The 24,637-nt window shown below is 38.8% G+C and overlaps 1 protein-coding gene across 1 annotated transcript in view; it reads right to left on the bottom strand.

The window, feature by feature from the left end:
• IFT54 (intraflagellar transport 54) overlaps positions 1-24,637 on the bottom strand; it is a 228,807-nt gene that overhangs the window by 151,039 nt on the left and 53,131 nt on the right. Inside the window, exons 3-4 of the mRNA XM_067136819.2 lie at positions 17,191-17,303; positions 4,984-5,061 (exon numbers count right to left, since the gene is read on the bottom strand). Of these exons, the coding sequence (XP_066992920.2) occupies positions 4,984-5,061; positions 17,191-17,303 (191 nt within the window). The remainder of the gene's footprint in view (positions 1-4,983; positions 5,062-17,190; positions 17,304-24,637) is intronic.

Genomic DNA, 24,637 nt, shown 5'->3' with positions numbered 1-24,637 from the left:
ACCAGATAGAAATCAAACATATGAAAACATTTGAAATGTGGTACTATCATAAAATATTGAGAACTTCATGGAGTGAAAAAGTGTCAAAGTTGATAAAGTAAAGCCAAAAAATCATTGGTACTAACAATCTGGAAACGATGGCTTTCTTAGTGGGAATATGTTATGTATCACCCACACCTGATGCAGATGATAGCGGAAGGCCTCATTGAATGGAACTGATTACATTAGGAGGATGAGAAGCATTCGAAGTTCATGCAAAGAGAAAGAATGAATGTAAACAAACATGGTTTGCTTGATGAAGCTAAGAAAGTTGTAATAATATTAAGACACGCTTGTTATATTTAATGTTTTGACAAGAAATTAAAATCTGGGATGAATACATTAACAGGAGAAATAATGCTAAGCAGGTTGTTGGGAAAGCAGACACTGAAACAGGGGAAGATTTTGGGAATGGAACAAAAGAGTACCACCATGAAAATAGTAATAACTCTCTTATAGCATAATTTGACAAACAAGTAAAAAAAAAAAAAAAAAAAAATGCAGATAAAGAAGGTAAGATTAAAACAATGGAAGAAGTATTATTGAAGATAAAGGTGAAAAACAAGTGAGCAAGAAAAACATGAAAATAATAATAGTGATGGAACAATGATGGAAAGAGCAGCTACGAAAATAAAGATGGGTAAAGCTATAGGGGCAGATGAAGCATCTCTGGAATGATTACATTAGGAGGATGAGAAGTGTTTAATTGGCTTCAGAGAATTTACAACGAATATGGAAGGAAAACAAGATGCCAGTAGATAGGAAAGGTAGCAGCATGTAAGGTGAAAACTACAGGACAATTTGCAGGTATTCAGTAGTTCTGAAAGTTATACATGAATTCTGAAAATGAGATTGTGAAAGGAAGTTGAAGACAAACTTGAAAAGGAACAAGCATTTCATACAAGTCAATAAACACAAGATCAAATATTTTCTCTGTGACATGTTATTAATGGACACAAGTAGGGACAAAAAAAAAAAAAAGCTCATATCATGGACGAGTTTCTTGGTTGTATTCTTCACGCATTTATATTTGTCCCACGTAAGATCACTTATATCCTGTTTCCATTTCTTGTTAAGCATGTTCCTTTCGTGTATCATTTTGACTATCTCTTTTGTGATCCATGGAGAGTTTTTCTTGGTACTGATTTTCACTTTAGGCACTGCTTTGTCAACATAGTGAAAGAAAAGAGGAGGGAGCTGATCTATAAGATCAATTACATCATGGATATTAAGAGGCTGGTCTGGTGGGAAATAAACATTACAAACTAGTTATGACAGGCAACGATACACGTACCGCCACTGCCTCCAGCTGGGTTCTTAGTGGAACCGCTTTGCTGTAGGTATCAGAACGAGTGAAAATACCATTGCCACCGGAAACCCAGTTAGCATAATGCCATTCTGTTGAGCCTAGTCTAAAGTTTTTCACGACCATATGATGACCTGGTCTGAGATTAGTTTCTTGAAATGAAATGGCGTATGGCTTTTAGTGCTGGGAGTGTCCGAGGACATGTTCGGCTCGCCAGATGCAGGTCTTTTTGATTTGACGCCCGTAGGCGACCTGTGCATCGTGATGAGGATGAAATGATGATGAAGACGACACATACACCCAGCCCCCGTGCCAGCGAAATTAACCAATGATGGTTAAAATTCCCGACCCTGCCGGGAATCGAACCCGGAACCCCTGTGACCAAAGGCCAGCATGCTAACCATTTAGCCATGGAGCCGGACTTAGTTTCTTGAAAACAAACTATACTTGTTGCAAACTGAGTGATTAAATGGAGCAGTTCAGTAAGGCACCTGTCATAACCACTAAAATTTCACTGTAACAGTACCAAAATGTGGATTAAAAAAAAATTTTTTTTTTAAGGTTTTAGGTTTCAAGTGGCAAGACACTACTTATCCTAAACACTAACATCATCTCCATCTGGAGCTGGAGATAGATGCTCGATGTCCATCCCCTCATCACTGGACGAGGTGATGTGCGCCTTGAGCTTCTTCGATGCTTTCCGTCGGTGGGGAGTCTTTGTACGACGGGAGTGTGCAGGTTTTGAAGCTGCTGAATCTACGGTGCTGATGGAGGGCATGTTTTCCCTTTTATTGGAAGGGTGATGGAGTGCCTGGGAAAAGTTCCCTTCTTCTCCACCTTCTGCTCTTGTTCAAATAAGCTGGGAGAAGGATTCCGGGCCCGGTCGACGATGCCGCCTCTGCCGTCTTGGGCACGGCTTCCACCAATATCTTGCAGGAGGGAGACTTCGTCTTCCTCCCCTGCTGTGTGCCGGCCCACACTTCTTTGTGGTCGAAGGCTGGGATGACCTCACCTTCTAGCTTTTACTCTTTGCGGTGTTGCTCACACGAGCAGCTGCCACCTTGGGCAGAGCGATCTTCCCAGAAGGTGTTGCTGGAACAAACCACAAACCTAGTACACTGTGCTATAATGCTGAAAACTAGTGGCTTGGCAGGTGCATTCAAGGAATTAAACTTTCAGCACGCTTCCTGGAATGAAAGACTATCCAGTGTCTTAATCTCCTGGATCTTTTTCTCATTAAGATGGAATGGACAGTTTCTATTTTCACAGAATGATGACCATGGCAGTTAGTGAGTTAGTGCACTGTTTTGGAGATGCACCATGAGCTTATCTACCACATGTACCACACACAGATGGATTTGAACAACAAGATACAATGTGTCCGAAACTTTGGCAAAGATAGCACCGCGTGGGAGGCAGGATGTATGGTCTCACATCACAACAATACGTTGTTATCTTGACTTTCTCTGGTCACACAGGCAGCAGAAAGTAGACAATAAAAGCTCCGGTGGCAATGTCTTCACCGTCGACTTTGCGCATAATGCGCTGGACGTGTGGAACGCCACGGTTCTTCATATCTTCCATCAGCTCATCGTCAGTGTTCAAGATCAGGTTGTGGTGGAAGATAACTCATGAACCAGATTCAAGGATTTGCGCTCTTCCACTTCGACCAGAATTTTGCCAAAGTGATCACACTTCAGCAACTGATTAGCCTGAACTGCAGTGGGTGTCTTTAACAACAAACTACTGTTGCGCATTTTCTTGGGATCTTTCAGTTCGCCATAGACAACTTTGATGTGTCTACAGAATAGGATCTATTTTACCAGCTTGAAATCATTCCCTTCGATTCTGGTAGCAACCAAGGGCCTAGGGAAACTGGATCCTAAATTTTCATGCTGTGGACGTTCCCATGGGGTTGTATCCTGTAGAGAATCAAAAGTTAAAGACTTGGGTGGTTGGACAGGCTCTAGATGTTTGTTTCTCGCCATGTCCGGAAACATCCTCCCCAAATGCCACCCACTCCGATCAGGAGCCTCTGTAGCCGAACCAAGCAGCCAAGGCAATACCCACTTGGTCGTAGCAGGTATTCTCTGGATTCCAATGTTGAACAATGTCTAATGTGGGCTGACTGGGACAATGAGCACCAGGGCTCCCTTTCTCATATCATTCATAACAGCATGTACCCAACAGAGTACAATGAGCATGATAACAATACTAATGAAATACAAGTAAACTGATAAAGTAATATGCTCTGGCATTTGGCTGTGTGCGGACCTGTATTGTCAGACGGATATTACTGCCGGGTACATGGTGCTCCCACCTGATGGGTTGTGGATACCGTCTGGACTTTCGATGTAGTCACACATGTAAGAGGCCCTTACCCAAGCAGCACACACACAAATTTTGATCAGTCTACAACTAACCTACGAGGAGGAACCAATGGCCACATGACCCTTTTAGCTGCCTTCTACAACAGGCAGGGATTACCTGTGAATTTATTCAGACCCTCCCATCCACAAAGGTTACAGTTCATAGTTTCAAAGTCACAATACATTTCCGTGCCTAGGTCGTTCCTTATAGTCGCCTCTTACAACAGGCAGGGGACACCGTGCATGTATTCTTCATCTGCATCCCCCACCCACAGGGAGTAAGGAGGATGTATTCACTATTGTGTATTTCTATGATGGTTGATACTATGGTGTGCTGTGGGATTGGAACAATCGCAAACACCCAGTACCCATGCAGATGAATTAACCAAGATACAGATAAAATCCCAACATGGCTGGGAATCATATTTGTGACCCTCTGAACTAAATGTAATGCTACAATCCTAATCCTCCTCTCTAGTGGCAGTGTCGACAATATGGCACTGCTGTCTTCACTTGATTCAGTCGAATTTGAATTATGTCATGTTAATGATTTGTGCTCTTCATGATGTTGTATAGCACAAGACATCATCGACACTTGCATACACTTAGGGAGTTATGTCTCTTCCAGAACCACTATCAAACACAAAATTGGCAACAGAATACAAGCAGCATCACAAGTCTACTACTCTGTCCTCTGACTCCTGTGGGTTCATTCTTTTCTCCCTAACAGCCAAGGGTACACCATACTGTATCTTATCAAGTACCAATCTTGAATGATGAACTTGAAGCAGCTACTATGACACCACTGGAAAACAGTAGACTCCAAGCAGTTGAAATCAAGCTTCCCTCTTCTTGCCACCAGAAAACAAAATACCAAATGAGAAAATTCGCCCACAATTTGGTTGGGGAGCTTTTTTTTTTTTTAAACTGGTCAGACTGAAGTAGTAGGGTCAAGAGAAGAGAATACCCCTGACAAGTCCCCAAGAATGCAATGTACTTTGATCAGATTGTCCCACACAAAAGATCAAGCAAATTGGACGAGGCCTATCTAGCTTGCTGAGGTGGAGAGCCAATGACAATGATTATCATAAGCACATAATTTTGTTATTTTAGCATTTACTGGCATATATTTTTCCAGATGACATTCAAATTTTTAGTTGCCGCAAAATCATACAAACACGATTCCACAATATATACAATGCAATGGCTAAAGAAGGAAGGGACAATATGGCAAGAGATGACTCATATAATGTTTCACTTAATACTTACATCTTTACTGGAAGATGCTTTCACTTTCGAACCTTTCTCCTTCTTTTGGGTTTGAGCAACATAATCGGCACTGCTAAGCTGCAACAGTTTTAGAAAATTTTATTTAAATATAATCATTTAAAAACAGTTCATCAAAAGACTGACCATTACTAAGCCTATGAATATAAATATAACTATTAATGCGAAAGTGAAGTTTTGAACAGTACATTTATTTTCTTTAATCATTAATCTGACAATCAGCCAAAGTAAAACCAAATATTATAAATGTCATAATTATGCTATCTGACACGTTCAATTTCATTATCTGCTACCTTAAGGTGTGATTCCACAGCATATGGCAAAAAGCAACATGTCATATGCAGATGGCAACAAATGTAGCTATTTGTACCATGCGGTTTGTTGTCAGTGGATCAGAGAAAAGATGTGGTAAGCTTCAGTGATGGAAATTAGTATAAAGGCACGTGGTTTTGTAAGGGGGGAAAACAGTTTATTTTAGTATTGCACACATTTTTTCCTGCACAGTTTACAATCAAAGCATACAAAATACATTCACTTTTATGTTTAGCATTTGTACTTGAAAAAAAAAACCAAACAGATCATATACCTATGTAGAAATTTATATAAAGGCACTTATGTATTTTAATTAGAATAAACTAAGGTAAACAGTAAACATATCACAACAATGACCTAGTATTAAGTTGAACCTCCATTAAAAAATAAAAATAAATACTGATCTGCATTTAGGGCAGTCGTCCAGGTGGCAGATTCCCTATCTGTTGTTTTCCTAGCCTTTTCCTAAATGATTTCAAAGAAATTGGAAATTTATTGAACATCTCCCTTAGTAAGTTATTCCAATCCCTAACTCCCCTTCCTATAAATAAATATTTGCCCCAGTTTGTCCTCTTGAATTCCAACTTTATCTTCATATTGTGATCTTTCCTACTTTTATAAACGCCACTCAAACTTATTCGTCTACTAATGTCATTCCACGCCATCTCTCCGCTGACAGCTCGGAACATACCACTTAGTCGAGCAGCTCTCCTTCTTTCTCTCAATTCTTTCCAGCCCAGACTTTGCAGCATTTTTGTAACGCTACTCTTTTATCAGAAATCACTCAGAACAAATCGAGCTGCTTTTCTTTGAATTTTTTTTCCAGTTCTTGAATCAGGTAATCCTGGTGAGGGTCCCATACATTGGTCGTTTTCTATTACTTTTATACTTCATCCACTTTTCACCCCCGCTCAAGATGAATGCACACACATACATCCATAATCTCGGCCATTTTGGACATTTTTCACCCCTTCTCATCCCCCATGCCGATGGGGGATGAACTTGGACTTAAACGACTTGCAGAGTGTCACTGTTCGTTTCAGCGACCCCGTATTCGATTATTTTCATATGCCACCCCCACCCCACCTCCATCTCTATGAGTGGCTTATTACCACAGTGCTTTTCTTTCATAGAGTCATGTGTAGAAGAATCTCTCCTTGCCTACATTTACGCAGTGCTTGCTTCGAACCCCAGGTCTGTACTCCTCTGTAGAATCCTTGAACTGACGTCGGTATGGTTGCGGCTGGTCATTTCTTCATGTGATTCCTATAGCGGGATAATGTGATGGCAATATCTCCATAACGGTTGACTTTAGGCCCTTAAAACATGGTTTCCGGAGCCCGTAGGACCTTACCGAGTTTTGTTCTTCGCGTCGTGAGGCTTAAACTGAGCTTTGCCTTGTCCTTGCACGACAAATTCGATATTTTGCCTATATTCGCCTGTTTTTGATACCTTGTGTTACATTATTTCAATTTTCGTAGGGATCTCTTATTGCTTTGAAAATAAAATACAGCCCATGTTACTCACTGGTAATGCAGCTTTCTGGAGGTGAAATAATTTTTAAAATCGGTTCAGTAGTTTTGAGTTTATGCGTTACAGACAAATATACAAACATACAAATATTTTTCTCTTTATAATATATTATTATTATTATTATTATTATTATTATTATTATTATACAAAAACGTTATCCTGAAAGGGGTATCTTAAAATATTATTAAGTCAATTCACAAGAGTCTCTCTCATTTACGCATTCTAAAATGCCAACTTTTTTTTTTAACAACTTTTTATTGATACAAATACATGCTTACAAGTTTTACAGTTGGTAGGTTTACATGTCTCCTGGTCTACAGTAAGTCCGTTCCACTTCCACTACCACTTGTCAGTTCTTGAACATTCTTACATTGCTATGACATTAATTGATGACCATTAACGACCTGGTCTTGGGTAAAAACAATGAATAGTTTTTGTACCTAATCCTTCGGCACAGTTGGTACACATACAGAATACATCACCAATAATGACATAGATGACATTACAAATTTAACAAACAGTGTCTTAGTAGAAATATAGAGAGTAAAAAAGTAAAAGGTCTCTTTTTGCTTTGATAACTTGGCACTAGTGAAGTTTGTTAGAAAGCATTATTATGTAAGCGTTAGGATGAAAATAAATACAAATAATAAAAATAGCAACACACTCTTTTTGTCTTTACCGAGCTGGAACAGTAGCACAAGTTTCGGAGAATTACAAAAGACGTTAAAAATAAATATGTTGTTTTCAGTATAGAAGTCTTCCATGATTGAGTACAATAACGTACTATATTCCCCCACATATTTAGCTTTTGGTGACGATAAAACTTGACCAATACCATCTTGAATATCTGGACACAAACTATTGTGTCGAGAGTTCCAAGTTCCAGGAGTTTTTAACACTGTATGCACGTACACTGCAATCACTAACACGAGCACAGATGTAAAATGAGCTGAAGTTGTCCCAAAGGTGGGGCGGACAATTCATTCCGGTGGTACTTCAAAATGTTGGGATCGAGCAGTCTGTTTGATGATGTACGTCACATATCGCCAAGCTTGCGTAACACGGGCACAATCATGCAGATGGTGGAGAAGAGTGTCTTCTCCTCTGCGACACACAGTACATAGTGAACTTTCTGCCATACGAATGTTATACAGTTTACTATTTGTCGGCACAATGTCATGAACAACTATATACCACTTTGCTTGAAGTTCAAGAGGAAGAACCCGATGCGTAATATTCCTCCAGATGCGATTCCAGTTGCATACCAAAATAGACTGCTGAATCCTGGGAGCTACATATTGGCTACGCTGCAGAAACATATAGATGCTTTTCGAGGTCACGTTATTGATCATAAAAGTTTGTGGTAGATAGCTCATTTCATATTTCAAATATCGTGCATGAGGGGCGAATTTATCTACATCATGGAAAGGGGGAGGGTTAGGCATCTGCTGTAAACTGCACCACTGTTGGAGAAAATTTTGAGAATACGGATGACCTTCACCAATAAGGAATTTTATGTGTCGATTGAGGAATAAGGCTGTCACATGATTCTGGATATTCTTGAGTCCTAATCCACCAGTAGATCTTGACAGAGTTAAAGTATCACGATTCACCCTTAGGATTGAACCTTGCCATATGTACCATCCTACAGCAGACATTATCTTAATACCGGATACCCGAGGCAGAGGTAGGATTTGACCCATGCAACCCAGTTTACTGATTATGTATGTATTGATGTACTGAATTCTTTGCAGTAATGATAAATTCTTGTATTTTTCTCGCTGTAACAGTCCGCGTATCACATTCACCGTTTTGCCCCAGTTACGCTGGATCATTTGGTGAATACTGTTAAAACAACTAAGCCCTAAGATTTTACCTCATTCTGAACTGTTGCCCAGTTTAACAAAGGTTTATCACGTATATGGCTTGCTCCTAGTTTTAACAAACACGATTTATTAACGTTCAGCTGTGCACCAGATATATTGCAGTAGTCACTGATAGTTTTTTGAAGATCTTGTGCGTTTGTTCTGCGGTCTGCAATGATAGTGACATCATCAGCAAAGGCAAGGATTTCCATAATATCTCAGTCGTGTAAACATGCTAAATTACTCAATAGTGGTTCAAGAGATAACACAAATAATAACATAGATAACGGACATCCTTGTTGTACTCCTGTTTTTATGTTAATTGCCTTAGTAAAAAAAAACCCATTAAATTGGACCTTCGTAGAACCTCCCTGAAGAACATGTTGTAGGATATCAATAAAGCGGTTGTCTAGTCCCATTGCACGTAGAACAGCAATTAAATAGGTATGATTCACTCTGTCAAACGCGTGATCGAAATCTAAAGATATTAGTTGTTTACACTGCCTTCTTACCCTACAATCACTGATAATGTCTCTTATTGCACATACTGAGTGTATAATGCTCCTACCGGGAGCTCCGCACGATTGGTGTGCCCCTAAAGCATCGGACATAAGGAAGGTCACAATTAAGTAATTTATTTATTTTCCACCTAGTCGATATAATGATTGCTTAAGGCAATTTTAAAGGTCAAAAGTGGTACATGTTTCGTATATTATCAACATCTTCAGCCACATAACACTGTTTAGATGAAAAATATATAAAATTGACAAAGTAATGCTTTAGAGGAAGTTATTTGTTTGTTTTAATCTTGTCAATCTTATGTTAATTTTAAGGACACTTCCTCTAAAGCATTACTTTGTCAATTTTATATATTTTTCATCTAAACAGTGTTATGTGGCTGAAGATGTTGATAATATACGAAACATGTACCACTTTTGACCTTTAAAATTGCCTTAAGCAATCATTGTATCGACTAGGTGGAAAATAAATAAATAACTTAATTGTGAATCTATTGAAGTGCGATACGGACCATGAAACTGATTTTATGTAATAAGGAAGGTCAGTCGCTGTTTAAGTCATCGGGTGAGTAACTTGTTCTTTATAACTGCAAAAATCCTCTTGGGCATTGATTGTATAAGAGCAGCGGTCACTTCTTTTGAGATTGAGGTCCACTCCATTCGAATTTCAGATTTTAGCTCAGCCACAGTCGCAAAATGCCGTCCATTGTGATAAACATGTTTTGCTAAGATCCCCCATAAATTTTCTATTGGATTTAAATCTGGATTTCTTGATGGCCAGCTCATAAGTGTAATCTCTTTATCTAAAAACCACTTCTTTATCTTGGCAGATCTGTGAACCCCAGCGTTACCGTGTTGAAAAATTAAATTATCATTGTCAAATTTCTCATACATATGAACCAATTCAAATTCCAGCATTTCTGTATGATCATCAGATTTCATTCTGGGGTGCAGCCATGCTATATCAGAAGTGCCTTTAGCACAGAATGCTGCCCAGATCATAACATTGCCATCCACTAACATTTCTACTCATGCGAACTTGTTCTTATTTACGGAGATCATGCCAATAATACTGAAAACCATCTGGCCCATCCAAATTAAACTTCTTCTCATCACTGAATATTACTTTGCTCCATTGTAAGGTCCAGCAAACTTCAATCTAGCCTCCTTATGAGCATTGTTTAAAGGTGGCTTATGGAGCCAGAATTTGTCTAACGCTTCTGGAAGTGACTGGTAACTGGTGTAATGTGTTTTGGACCTTATATGTTTGTCTTAAAACATTGGTAGAAATCTTGTGTCTGTAAACATTAATATACATGTTATGTGGTTGGCCTTAATGCCCAATTTCATTTTCCTGTAATTTCAGTCTACTGGTTTTAAAATCTGTATGACTCTTGTTAATAGTACATATGATTTACGTTGAGTGCTAAATGATAGAGGTTGTTCTCCATTCACCGTACAATGGCACTATCTAGCGGTTAGTCGTGCAACTTCCAGAACTGTCACCTATCAAGTTTAAACTGCTCTTGACAATGGAGTGATTTCATTAAAGACAAGTCAATACAGGATCAAATAAATACCTATTATGGTTAAGTTTATCAATGGAGTGATTGCCGGCTGTTTTTCCTCTCTGTGTAAGAGAAGCGTCGCGTATTTTGTGGGGCTCCGAAATTTCTTTGATTCTGATAGAAGGGTGTGAGATGGAAACTTGTCTGGATCTTGGGTGATTGAATCATCCTTGGGCACTGTGCTTTGAAAGTTTTTTTTAATGGAATTTTTTAAAATTCCTGTATTTTTATTTGTAGGTGTATTCGTCGGTCTTCCTTGGAGCTACGAAGGAGGGATTCAAGTATGGTCAACGTATTGTGCTGCCGGAATTTGGGTGAAAATGATTTTGTTGTGTGCTAGAGACATGCAAATCCTAAATTTTCTGAAGCTGTGTGTAGCCTTCATAAACGAAAGGTTATGGTGGACTGGGAGTCATGTAGATTTATTTAAAGTTGACCTGGACTTTTGGAGGATTTCTCTTGTCGTTGGAAATTAAATACGGGTTTTGCTTGTCGTGATTTAAGTAGTAGTATTTTTCTATAACGTTTATAAAATTACCTTGGAGGATGTATTTATATCCTAGTAACGAGAATGTAACTTGTTCAGCTCGAATTGTGCTTTAAACTTGACCTCTCCTGTGGGTTTAATGATTGAAATTATTATTATTATTATTACATGTACTGCAAGTTCTGGTTATTGGAGGTTGTTTTGAGATATCTATTGTATGGGTCGTCCGTGTGGGCATTGTTTCGTAATTGAATTATCTTGGCAGGTCTGTTTTTTCATTGCATTGAATCGATGGTGGTTTAAGTTACTTAATTTTCTTCTTTATTTATATGTTATTTCTTGGGTCCCATTTGGATGAGTGAGTTGAAAATCGTTTCTTGTATCTAGCTTCAGATGTGATATGGAACGCCATGTTCTTGTCTTCTATGTCACGTGATCTGGTTGCCATGGTAGCTATGATTTATTATCCGCACACTTTATGTTGGTGCATTTACACCCTAGTGCTGAATTGGTCGACCTCGGCGATCTTCGAGATTCGTACTGGCAACCTTTGAAACACAAACTATGAATCGCTTAAGCATCGTTGTGCGACATCTGGCGTACACTTTACGTACTAGTACTGTTGTTGTTTACACAACAAAGCCAAAGTATAGAATTCATGCTAGGAACAAGATTCGCATCGAGAAATGTTTTATAATGTTATATGATGTGTATGTGACATAGTTGTTGGCTTAAGATGATAACGGTTTAGAAACTTCGTATCGATCGATCATATTCTCGATTCAATTTTCCTTCGGTTGGTAGCACTACCGATACCGGGACACCTCCCTCCTTACTCCTCACCCCCGTACACAAATGCACCAACATAAAGTGTGCGGACTATACACTCTGTGGGAGTGTCCTATTGTTTGTGGTGTTGACATATGACATTCGAGGATTGTGTCTGGGTTCGCCTGTTCTGATTCTAATTGATCTGCATTTTGTGGATGCCCGGATCTGGGAAAGTACTTTTTGATTTTAACTGAAATGCTCCTTTGGAAATAGTACCGTATTAATATTTGGAGAATTCCTTTTATATTTGATCCTGGCTAAACAATGCATTGCAACTCGAGATCTCAACCCAGTTTCCAGTAATCTGTTCGCGACGGTTCATGGTGACACTTTGCCTGTAACCTCTGCCCGTATGTCAGCTGTTGTCATCCGTCTGTTTGTCAGAGTCAGCTGATAAATCCTAGGCTCTTCTCATGGTGTAGTCCTTCTGGAAGGACCCGTGCCTGCTCTTCGTGCCACAATGTTGTCCTGAGTCCATCTTGTCACTACTCGTTCTGTAGTCATTGCAGTACAACCAACTGTCTGCACAATCTGTCGGAATGATTTTCCTATATCCCTCATGCCAACGATTCAACTTTTCACAAAGTCCGAAAGATAGCGATAAGCTGCTCATGCACGTCCTCTAGGCATGCTGTGTTACAATCTCTACCAGAAAAGAGACAGTAACGTTAGACACACCAAAATGCCATCACGTACACACACCAGCCGCTATCTTTAGGAATGACATTCTTCTGTAATAACAATTAGGTCGTATGAGGATTATATTTTAATCAACAATCTCACAGGCATGGACATACTGGAGTTTCAGTGTGGTGGCATTCAGTCAAGGTGTTCGTGGTGTAACACTTTCCATTTCAGTTATCATCATCATCATCATCATCATCATCATCATCATCATCATCTTGACTCCAAGCTCACATTCTGGAATCATATTCTGAGAGCGACAGACAAGGCAGTAAAATACATGACTGCACTTAGCAGACTAATGGGAAATATTAAAGGTCCGAAATCCAGTAAATGACGTCTTCTCATGTCGACAGTTCATTCAGTGCTCCTATAAGGCTCTGAAATCTGGGCTAAATCCTTGAGATTTGCTTGGTATCGGAGAAGGATAGCTGTCATGCAACAGAGAGCAACTTTACGTATTGCATGTCCATACCACACGGTTTCCGAACCTGCAATCCTCACGGTGGCAGCAATAGCCCCAATAGACCTAGTTGCATTGGAGCAACATGAAATCTGGTGTACCCAAGGAGAGCTGGGAAAGAAATGTGCAAAGAAGTGTGCCTTCAGTCAACGGATGAGGCGATGGCAACTCAGACGGGAAAGAGACCCTCGAGGCAAATGGACCAAGCGACTGATACCACGCTTGGATATCTGGGTTGAAAGGGCCCATGGTGAAGTAAATTACTACCTCATGCAGCTTCTAACAGGACATGGATATTTCCGGAAATTCCTGCATAAAGTGGGCAGAGCGAGTGACGCAGCATGCATATACTGTGATGACATTGACGATGTATTTCACACCTTTTTGGATGCAGCCATTTGACGATTCAGAGAAGATGTGTGGAAACTGAACTAGGAGAATTGACAACAGATAATATTATTACAGTGATGCTACGAAACCAGGAATCCTGGGATCGCGTGGCAGTGTATGTGGAGGACGTCCTTCGTCAGAAGAAGAAGGATTTGGAAGCATACGAACGTTCGTAAAGGAGAAATGAAGAAAGAAGACGTCTGAAAGACAAAGCACGATATCACCCTGAAGTAATGTGAGAGCAGTTCCGGGGTGATGACACACATCGTGGGAACAGGGTGTGTGGTTTTTAGTGGGTAAGAATCCCACACACTTGTGGAGTGCGGACCCTTCACAAGTGTCTTTTGAAGATTTTCCACAATCCCTCGTAAAAAATATTATTATTATTATCATTATTATTATTATTATAAATAATTTATAAATTATAAATAATTATAATTATATAATAATAATAATAATAATAATAATAATAATAATAATAATAATAATAATAATAATAATAATAATAATAATAATTACTGACATGTGGCCTAAGTAATGTGCTTTTATGAATTAACACAAATTTATTTAACACTCATAACAGTGAATGTAAAATGAACTAAAATATTTAAAAATAACTGAACATTCAATACTTTAGTAGCTTACACTTTGAATGAAAGCCTGATCAGAAAATATAAAATGAAAAAAGAAAAAAATTTTGTTCATTCTGCTTCTGGTATGGACTCATCAAAATAACATTTCCCACTAGTAAAATGAGGCACTGGTAATTTATTTCGATTTCACTTTCTTTCAAAAAGCACTCGTCTTTCGTTGGTGGTTCACAAAACAATTTAGATTCATCGTTGTACTTGCGAAAATTGGTTACAAAATACACATTACCATCACTTTCAGTAATGGTACAAACATAAAACTTGGAATGTTTCTTTCCGCTGTATTTTCCAAGGACGAAGTCACCCACTTTAAAAGTTATATCACAGGGTGGATTTTTGTCATCTGCTTCGATCTTGTAGTCTGGATGTATGGTAGTTGCTTCTGAATAATAATGTTTTCTTGCCTGAGCTATGTATTTTTTTTTTTTATGCCTCCACATAATGAATATAATGGGTTCCTGGTAGTAAATATACATCGGCGAAGTGGCTTTCTAGAAGGGGTTTACTCCTTTCAACATCTTCAGAAGGAACAAATGTAATATTTGTGTTTGCTGAATTTCTTTTCGCCACTTCTACAACATCATGCACATTTATAGGGCCTCCTTTTGCATGTACAGCAACAGTCAAATTACGTTTCAGTGTTCCACCAACACCGTCAACAGCATGTTTCCTGTGATCAGACGCAAAAATTTCCAAGTTACATTCATTCCAAAAGTTTCCTTTAAAAACGTTAGGTTTGCGAACATGAACCTTTGCTTGAACTCGCTCACCGTTCCGTCCGAGAAGATAAACAATGCGGTGATTGTCGTTTTTCTTGATGTCTGTTAATACTGTGCTTAAAAAGGAGTGTGGCATATTTGTCATGCTCCATATGGTCAGACATAATCGCATATGAAGCAAGATTTCCTCCAGCAAACCACGCAATAGCAATAAACATCGTAATTTGTTGGTGATGCCAATAACAACTCTGAATTTCAACTTGTGGAAGAATAGTGAAATTCTCTACTAAATCCACTTGCAAAACCACTGCATTTTCAGTCGCTTGTATTTTCTGTACTTCAAACACTTTGCTTTGCATTCTCTTAATAAATGTGTGTTTCATAAACAAGGGACCCGATTTTACTAGTTTATCAAAGCACTCTTGAACTGTGCCAGATTCTTGAATTTGAGATACGTGATTTTCAGCATCACTTTGCCACTGGTACCACTCTATTTCATCTCCGGTGTTCTCCCTCTGTTGGTGAATATTTTAAAATATTTTTATAGCAAGTATTACATTCACCAGTCATACACTGTTCATCAGTCATCACATGCCATTGAAAAAGTAAATTCAATAAATTTGCTAGGAATGTTAAATCCTTATTTATTTAAAGCATTAATAAACAAACTGAAATTTTCATGCTGCTTGCACAGGCACACATTTCTTGGAGTTTGATGTTGCACAGAAATGTACTTTGGTCGAAGTCCACGAAAAGAAGACCGACCTATTGTATGACATGGGAATTCTTGTTTAAAAAGTTCATATGCCTCTTGCATTGTGACGCACATGAATAGTTTCTATTGTTTTAATTTTTGTCCAGAACTGTCTTTTACGGAGATAAAATCTCTTGCTCGAGAAGATTGCCAACTGATATCATCCCGATTGAGAAATAATTCTTCTTGATTTGGAAGTGAAGACTTCTCGCGCTTGCCGGAGGTAGATGAACTTACACAAAATTTTGCACTCAACACAGAAACAACTTCCCGTTCTTCCGCGAAATCACTGGTAAAGCCTGCTCCAAACGCTTTACAGCTTTCCCCAATGTTTGTTTGCATTAAGCAGACGTTGGCGTACTCTGCTCTGTAGTCAACGTTGATGGTTGTGTTGTTGGACTTGTAGTACAGGAAGTAACTGTTGATAAGCCCTGAAGTTTCTTCTGAGCTCTGTGTTTCTTCACAGATTCTCGTACCTGTTAATGGCGTACGCGTAACTGGGCAGGTGTCATCTTCCTTCTCTTCCTCCTTGCATGCCTTTCCCTTTCCTTTCTTACAAAATCCTCACCATTCTTTTTCTTCTCGCGATATCGTTTACAATGTTTCTTGTGACTAAGCGGCATTATTAAAAATCACCTCAGTGTGAACAGCGATTGCTATTCTAAAATACGTCCTTTGCAAGTGAGTATGACACAGAAACTGAATCCTGTGGGCAGCATGTTGCGTCATATAATGCATTCCTATACACGTGGCTCCATGCGTTGGGGAACTCCCCGGTCGCCTGCTAGCGAGAACGTCGTAAACACGCGACATATTTTACTATCAGCTTCGTATGAATACATTTGAAATTTTAAAAGAATGATATAGCAGTTTGAAAGGGTGTACAGTATTGGCTTTGCATACCAAATTTTATTGAAATTGAGCCACGCACTTTTCGTCTACAGAAATGTTTATACCTTTTTTGTCGCGTGTTTAGACGGCCTGCAGCACAAAATTTGTCGCCTTATTATACCTTATATAAACTGGTAATAACCTAAATAAGTGCTTTACTACGAAGAGAAAGAGCATTATAATTAACATTTACCATAATTAATTTGATACCTTTTCATGATAATATACGGTAATTCCTAAAATCATTGAGAAATATTAAATGAATTCAGACTGCACATAAAGGTTCAATTAATCACACAATCAAAAACTGAAAGACATCAATAAATGAATACATATAATAAAATTAATAAAATTTCATGCTTTATCTATCATAAAAACAAATTGTTGAGATTTATTTTAAACTTTACTTTTTTCCTTCTTGGGTGGACTATTCTCTGGAATCAGCTGAAAACAATTATTTGTTCATCTATCTCACAGTGAAGATGTCAGTAATTAAAGATACGAGTTAGCAGAATTTTCTCTACCTTATTATCAAGAGCACTTCCAATAGCTTGCAATAACTCATTTGTTTTAGTAGCTTCATGGCCAGCAACAATCTTTGTTGGACGGACAGTCAAATTAGCTCCAGTTATAGCCTCTAAAGAAGAGAAAGAATAATGAATACAGTTAATATACAATTATGAGAAGTTAATAAACATATTTTGCTTTTATCGCAAATGCTAAAAAGCACAAACTCTAGCGATGATGCTCTGACTCCAGCGGGACACAGACGACAACCAGCATTACTACCGTCAAGCTTCAACCACTTACTTCACATTGGTACACATACAGTACTCCAGTCAGTATTCCAACATGCTTGACACTCTGACACTAAAACTCTTCATACAGACTCTGTTGGGACACTGGCGACAGCCAGCACTGCTACAGTGATTCACTGCTCGTGACTAGCCTTCATTTTACAGCTCAGATGATGAGTACTGGAATATTCACAATGTAGTTTGAGAGGGCAGATTCTAGTTTCCCGTTCCGGAAAGCACACAGGGGAATGAGACGAAGAGAATAACACAGGAAGAGGCTCGCCATGCCCTCAGGCTGGGATCTCCCAGGAGACTCACTACTTCCATCCAGGAAATACTAAAGGGGGTTACGATGGGCTAGCATGTAACCATATTTTACTGTTGATAAACATGATCATAATAGGTGCTGTTACTTTAGCCCACCTGGTGGCCATGATCGTTAAGGCGTTGAAGTCTAAACGGTCTGACAACCGTGATTAGCCGGCTCAAGTCCCATTGGTCAAAAAACTTTCACCATCAGAATCTTGGCTGGCAGGGTAGGAGAGATGGTGGTATACAATTTCTAATCACTAGATTGTGTGCCAAAAGCCTAGATTAAATTCCAAACCTCTCCACAATGCTCATATGGAGTGAGGACATGACGCTGTTGATGGTGATTCGTTCATCGGATGGGGACGTTAAGCCTTGAGCAGACCCCTTGGTGCTATTCGACAGGAGCAGGCAACGTGCCGGCACTGGGATTCACCCTCTCCCTTCCTACTATCATATATGACGCCATTCATTTCATTAACTGACGAGGTTGACGCCACAAAGGGCATCTGGTCATAAAATCCCGCCACAACAGATTCATCTCACCTCATACCCGACCCTGTAGAGAAATAGGACAAGGGTTGGACAAACAACAATGCTGTTATTCTGCTTCATTAATTTGAATATGTCTTTTTTAATCTTTTAAGAAGACTAGTTGACAATGACCCAATAATGGTTGTTCTAGTTTTTATGATTGTACATACTATTTAGACTTCAATTTTAGGGGCCGATGACCTACAGTACATGTTAGGCCCTTCAAACAACAAGCATCATCATCATCATCATCATCATCATCATTACTTAAATGACTTGTATTAATTTTGTATTGAACAGGTGATCCAATAGAAATAGATTCTTTTAAAAAATTTATTATAAATTGAAATCACCTATCCTATTGTCCATCTGTTGATCCTGGTTTGTGGTCAGATTTGTCTGCAAGTTATCTTGAGTTTGTCGTATTGTACTTTGTAGTTCTCTCATATCCTCATTGTTTTTTGTAATCCATCCAATGTTGCTCTTACTGTTCCATAATTTATATGAGGGGTTGCCAGCAAGAACCCCACTAGTCAAAAAAATTGAAAAACGAGTTATAGGCACCATCTTGTAGTGTTCAGCATTACGCACGTGATTACACAACCGATTCTGTCGAAACACCTCAAGTCATACTGTATTAGCCTCTAAACATACGGCAATTCGGCAAAAACCCCACAAGTCTGGACTGCTGCTAGCAAGAACACCACTTGTCAGTGGTGCTTCAGGCAGGTGCTACAAGAGCGCTTTGCTCAACTCCCGATAGACCACTGATAAGCTATACTTTTGTTTACAACTGCCCGTGTTCCTCTAGGTTGTACTCCTGTTCTCCAAAGTTTTACATTCATATGGACACAAATGGTCCAATGAGGTTATCTCAATGCTGTTATATTTCATAAATAACATCCCACACTCCGAGTTAACAGATGAGCTGCTTTTAATAAGTGACAGCTGTCCTGGGCAAAACAAAAACAAAAAAATTTTTTTTTTTGCAAGTTGCTTTACGTCACACCGACACAGATAGGTCTTATGGCGACGATGGGACAGGAAGGGGCTAGGAGTGGGAAGGAAGCAGCCGTGGCCTTAACTAAGGTACAGCCCCAGCATTTGCCTGGTGTGAAAATGGGAAACCACAGAAAACCACCTTCAGGGCTGCCGACAGTGGGGTTCGAACCCACTATCTCCTGAATACTGGACACTGGCCACACTTAAGCAACTGCAGCTATCGAGCTCGGTAAAAAAAAAAAAAAAAAACAATGGTTTACTTCAACTTTTGTGTAGTGCACATTCTCAAAATTTTAAAAGGGTTACATACTTTTTTTTCCCCGTTCGTGGTCATAGCTACCTACCAAATGACCAGGACTTTTCACTTATTTCTGCTCAACGCAGAAAGACTACCATTGCTAAACTTCCTGAAGACTGGGATGAAAGGATTCTGAAGGCCTGAACGCGTCCATCTCCATTTGGTTGGGAGATATTCACTCACCATGATTTCAAGGATTTTAGAAAAGCAACTAACAGTTTGTTTTGTAAAAAAACAAAGCCAGCATTCAGGCTTCAGTGTGGTCGATCTATGCGGTGTGACTTCAAACTCGCAACAAACGTACTATGGTCCTTGGAGTCGTCACATCATCACAGATCCGAAGTTCAAAACTCCTGACACAATCAACTTACCAGAAGCTTCCCCATCCCCAACTGCAGTGAAACCTGCGAAGTCTAAGGACATATTAAAACTTGCTGAATACCTCGCAAATCCTGCAAGCAAAGAGTATTACTCAAGCCTCTTTGGCACAGCTGCATCAGCGGATGTACTTACAACCAGTTGTGATTATGAAACAGACAATGATGACAATAGTGACGGATGTGAAGATTAATGTTTTGAGTTGTCATTGTATGCTGAATATCACATTTTCCTCCTCTTTATTTAATAAATAATAATTTACATTTATATGATATATAAATATAATATTATTAAGCAATTACCTTAGTGGTGTTGTACTGAATTCTGCAAAAACCCCAATAGTCCAATCCATTTTCCTTCTTTACACCCAGAGAATATAATTTGGTATCACTCAATGAGTTCTGATAACATCCCTGATGCCTACAGAGTATTTATACAAAACAAAAAAAAACAAAAAATTAGCTATTTATGGAACGGAGATATGCGGTTTTTCTTGTTTGCCCACAATTGTGATTTTCTGGCTAGTGGGATTCTTGCCGGCAACCCCTCTTATATAATTCTCCTGATGATACTATCTGGTGTCCAGAGTAATGTACAAAGAATGAGATTAATCTCTTCCTGATTGTACTCATTACCGGTTTCATTTTCTTGTAGAGCTAGTCTCCAGTGTCCATTTTTTTGGTTGTTCTAATTATCTGTCTTTCAGTTTTGAACTCCAAAAGTTCTCAATTTGGCAGCATGGGTTAGTGACCACAGGACCCTTAGCTGAGTCCTGGCATTGCTTCCAATTACTTGTGCCAGACTTCTCACTTTCTTCTATCCTATCTGAGCCCCCTTGGTCAAATCCTGTTATTTTCCCATTCCAAAGGCATTAGAGCATTCAAGGCCTAGGGAGTCTTTCATTTTCATGCCCTTTGGCTGATACCTATATTTTTCAAAGTGTCGGATTCCAGCCATTCTTCGCTCTGATTGACGTTAATCAGGTTATCCAGTTGTACTTCCTCTTAAAATATTAATCACCACCATTCCTTCAATCTTGAGTATTCTGTCTATTTCTACAGTGTTAGTTGTTTTAAACTGGTTTCACTTGCTTATTTTATTTTCAAATAAGTAACTGTTTTACATTGTATTTTTGTGGCTACAGGTGGCCTTCTGTATTGTATGCATTCTTGGTGATATATTGTGCTCTGCTCAGTTTATTTATTCTATTATACCATGTTGGCTTTTCTTTGAGGTTATATGTTGTTATTTCTCTCAAATAATTAAATCTGTCTACAATTTTGACTTCCTGTTCTATTGTGATCTTATTTACAAATGGTGGGTCAGTCAACATGATTTCTGTATTTTTGAAGGATATTCTGAAACCAATATTCTGCACTATTTCCTGTAGTGATTTAACTTATTGTCAGGCTTCCTGAACATTGTTGGACAGGAGAGCAAGGTCATCAGCAAATCCCAGGCCATTTGAACTTATGTTGTCTTTGGATCTTCCAATTTTGATGTTCTTCAGGTTACCCTTGCACCATTCTTTCATTATATACTCTACAGCACAGTTCAACAGCAGTGGTGACAGGCAATCCCCTGTCTACAACCTATTTTTATGAGGAATGACTCAGAAAATTCCCCTCTGAACTTGCTATAGATTCTGTGTTGGGTAAGGTGAGTTCTAACAATTTGATTAATTTTCGGTGGAGTCTGAAATTTCTTAAGATTTTGAATACTGAAGGTCTATGCATACATATTTATTTTCTTTATTATTTATTTATTTATTTATTTATTTATTTATTTATTTATTTATTTATTTATTTATTATTAGAGAATAAGCCCAGATAAAAGATCAGCTTGTAAAAAATATATCCGGTACCCATACTGATGTATGGTCTGGAAGCAACAACACTTACTGGATCAACAAAGAGTCGCCTTCAAGCCTCTGCTCTTGTCTACAAAAAAACAAAAATGGACAAAATAAGGAATTTGGATAATCGACAGCAACTTAGATTGGAATAAAGCCTTCTGGAAACCCTAGAACTGAAGAGACTGCAATGGTATGGTCACATGAAAAGAATGGCTCCACACAGGAAATCTCGAGCATACTTTGACTGCAATGTTCATGGGAAGAGACCAGGAGGGAGACCTTGTGATGTTCGGGAGAAGCAGATTATCAAGGGCCTTGAAATTAGAGAGATGTAAACTGGCATCGCATATATGAACAATACCTGTGTCATTGTGGACTGGAAAAACTTCTCGTTAATCATGGAAACAGAAGATCGGAGGAGAAAGAACTAAAGAAGCAGAGGAGGTAGCAATAGCAATGTAAAAGTCATTCCACAAAATGAAATGAAGAGAATAAGGTTATTCTAAATTTGCAGGCAAATAATACACTTTTAACAGCATTGTCCTTACTGATATAAACATTTACATCACAACAGTTTCAAGTGGCAATAGGTGTGCTTACCTTTAATGTTGTCTATAAAATGCACTCTAGGTTTTCCTTTGGTTCTTCCCACCTTCCATGTTTCCTTCAAACAAGGTGGTGCACAAGTCAGAATGACTAAGCAAGTGGCAAACGAAGGTATCTAATCTCTTGTTTGTTTCAACTAAGGTGCGTGTCTCATTCACTCTTTTGAGAACGTTCTCATTTGTGACTCTCAATCTAAGGTACTCTTAAGAGTCAACACCAGCACCACATCTCAAAGGCCTAGAGTTTCGGCACTTCTGCTTTCTGTAGGGTCCATGTTTCTGACCCATAACACTACATACAAAACGTTTCACTAAGTGTTTTCATACCTCCATGTTGATGGTCTTAGGTGTTGGTAGAGACTTCCGTTTTGAGAAAACTCCCCTCACCTGTACAATGTGGGGATTTACTTCTCGCATACATTTTCAGTCAGATGTAATCAGACTTCCTAGACGTTTAGATTCCTTTACTTGATCTAGATTTTCTCCATCCATCAGCAAATTGGCAATTTGGTCATTATCCCTTGTACAAGTCATTATCTTGATCTTCATTTGTTTATTCCCATGATGCACCTTTCTTTTAGCAATTTGTTCATGTGATTTAGTGCCTTTGCCATACCTATTTTCATTTTCAGTTATCAGTGCAATACCATCTGCACATCATATGGTACTACACAGTTTGCCAGTAACATGTATACCATGATAGTTGGTAGCTAAAAACTTGTTGTTTTTTTCTTCTTCTTCTTCTATATAAACTTGTGAAAATTTGAATTTATAATTCCCTTAACTCCAGTCCAGTGATCCAAAGTTTGTACACTTTTCCGGTCTTCCAAAGCATGCATCAGCCATTTGAGTTATTTCCTATTTTGTATTGTCCCATTTTATCTGTACATTACTTCCTGACATCTTCTCACGGTCGATTTTTCATCAATTTTCTCTCTGGACTAATTTAAAGCTTGTTCGTCACTTTTTACTCTGCTGGTATCCCATATTTGACATGGTTGTTTTATAACATTTCTTCTAAAAAGCAGTTGGCTCTCAATTAGTATCAGATTGTGGTCCGTGTCTGCATCTGCACCTGGATAGCTTTCACATGATTTAGCTTGGTTACGATAGTGGTCTTTTATTTATCATTATATAATCTATCTGGTATCTGTCACCATTACCTGGCATGGGCATCTTCTTCTTCTTTTTGGTTGTTAAAAGTTTGTATTAGCAATCACCAACATATGACTTTTGCAGAACTCAATTATCCCGTCACCTCTTTCATTCCTGTTTCCAAGGCCATACTTTTCCACACAGTTGCCAACTCTACACTCACCTATTACAGGATTTCAGTCCCCCATGATGATTAGGTTGTCATCATCTCTAACTTCTATTAATACTTATTCCAGCTGTTCACATATATCTTCTACTTCTTCATCATCAGAGTGTTCAGGTGTGGGCATGTAAGTCTGGATTAATACTGTATTCTCAGGCTCTGTCTTTAGTGTGATCATGATAATTCTTTCGCTTAATCCCCATACGCTTTGGACTTGAGATGCTAGTTGTATTTGTTTCAAATACGAAAGCAACATCTCCCGTTCCTTTTACATCCCCTGAATAAATAATTCTGTAGTCATCACTCACTGGCCATCTCACTTAGTCCTAGTAAGTCAATCTCAAGCCTATTCATTTCTTTCTTCACATTTTCCAGTCCTTTTAAGTGATCAAACAATCCAGGCTCCTATTCTACAGACTTGATTATTTCTTCGCATCTTCTTGCGTCATGCCCCCCACAGGTCCAAGTTCAGGATTATTGTACCTCTGGATACTAATTTAACTTGAGAAGATACCATCCTGCATACTTATTCTTCAGATATCCTATGGATCTTTAATGCAGTGGTTTCCCCTTGCCTTCTACATTCTATGCAGTTGGCCATCTAGCAGCTCTTCCGCCTTTAGGAATAGTTTTCCATCCCAAGGACAAGAGAGTGCCCTGGACCTCTACCCGCTCATCTGCCCTCCAAGGAGGCTGTTGGCCTTTGGTAGAGGGGGACCAATTATACCAGCAAACATTTGGTCTGTGGATGCGGTTTAATGTCATATACAGGATGTATCATAACTATACAGACAAATAAATTAGGGATGCTCTTCGTGTTATGTTAAGAACGGTGGTGCAATCAGATTGGCAGAGAATCTTTTGCTTTTGGAGAA

The sequence above is a fragment of the Anabrus simplex genome, chromosome 1 (genome assembly GCF_040414725.1).
Source record: "Anabrus simplex isolate iqAnaSimp1 chromosome 1, ASM4041472v1, whole genome shotgun sequence".
Classification (NCBI taxonomy): domain Eukaryota; kingdom Metazoa; phylum Arthropoda; class Insecta; order Orthoptera; family Tettigoniidae; genus Anabrus; species Anabrus simplex.
Note: the sequence above shows the minus strand (reverse complement) of the source record. Positions and strands in the feature narration are given on the sequence as shown.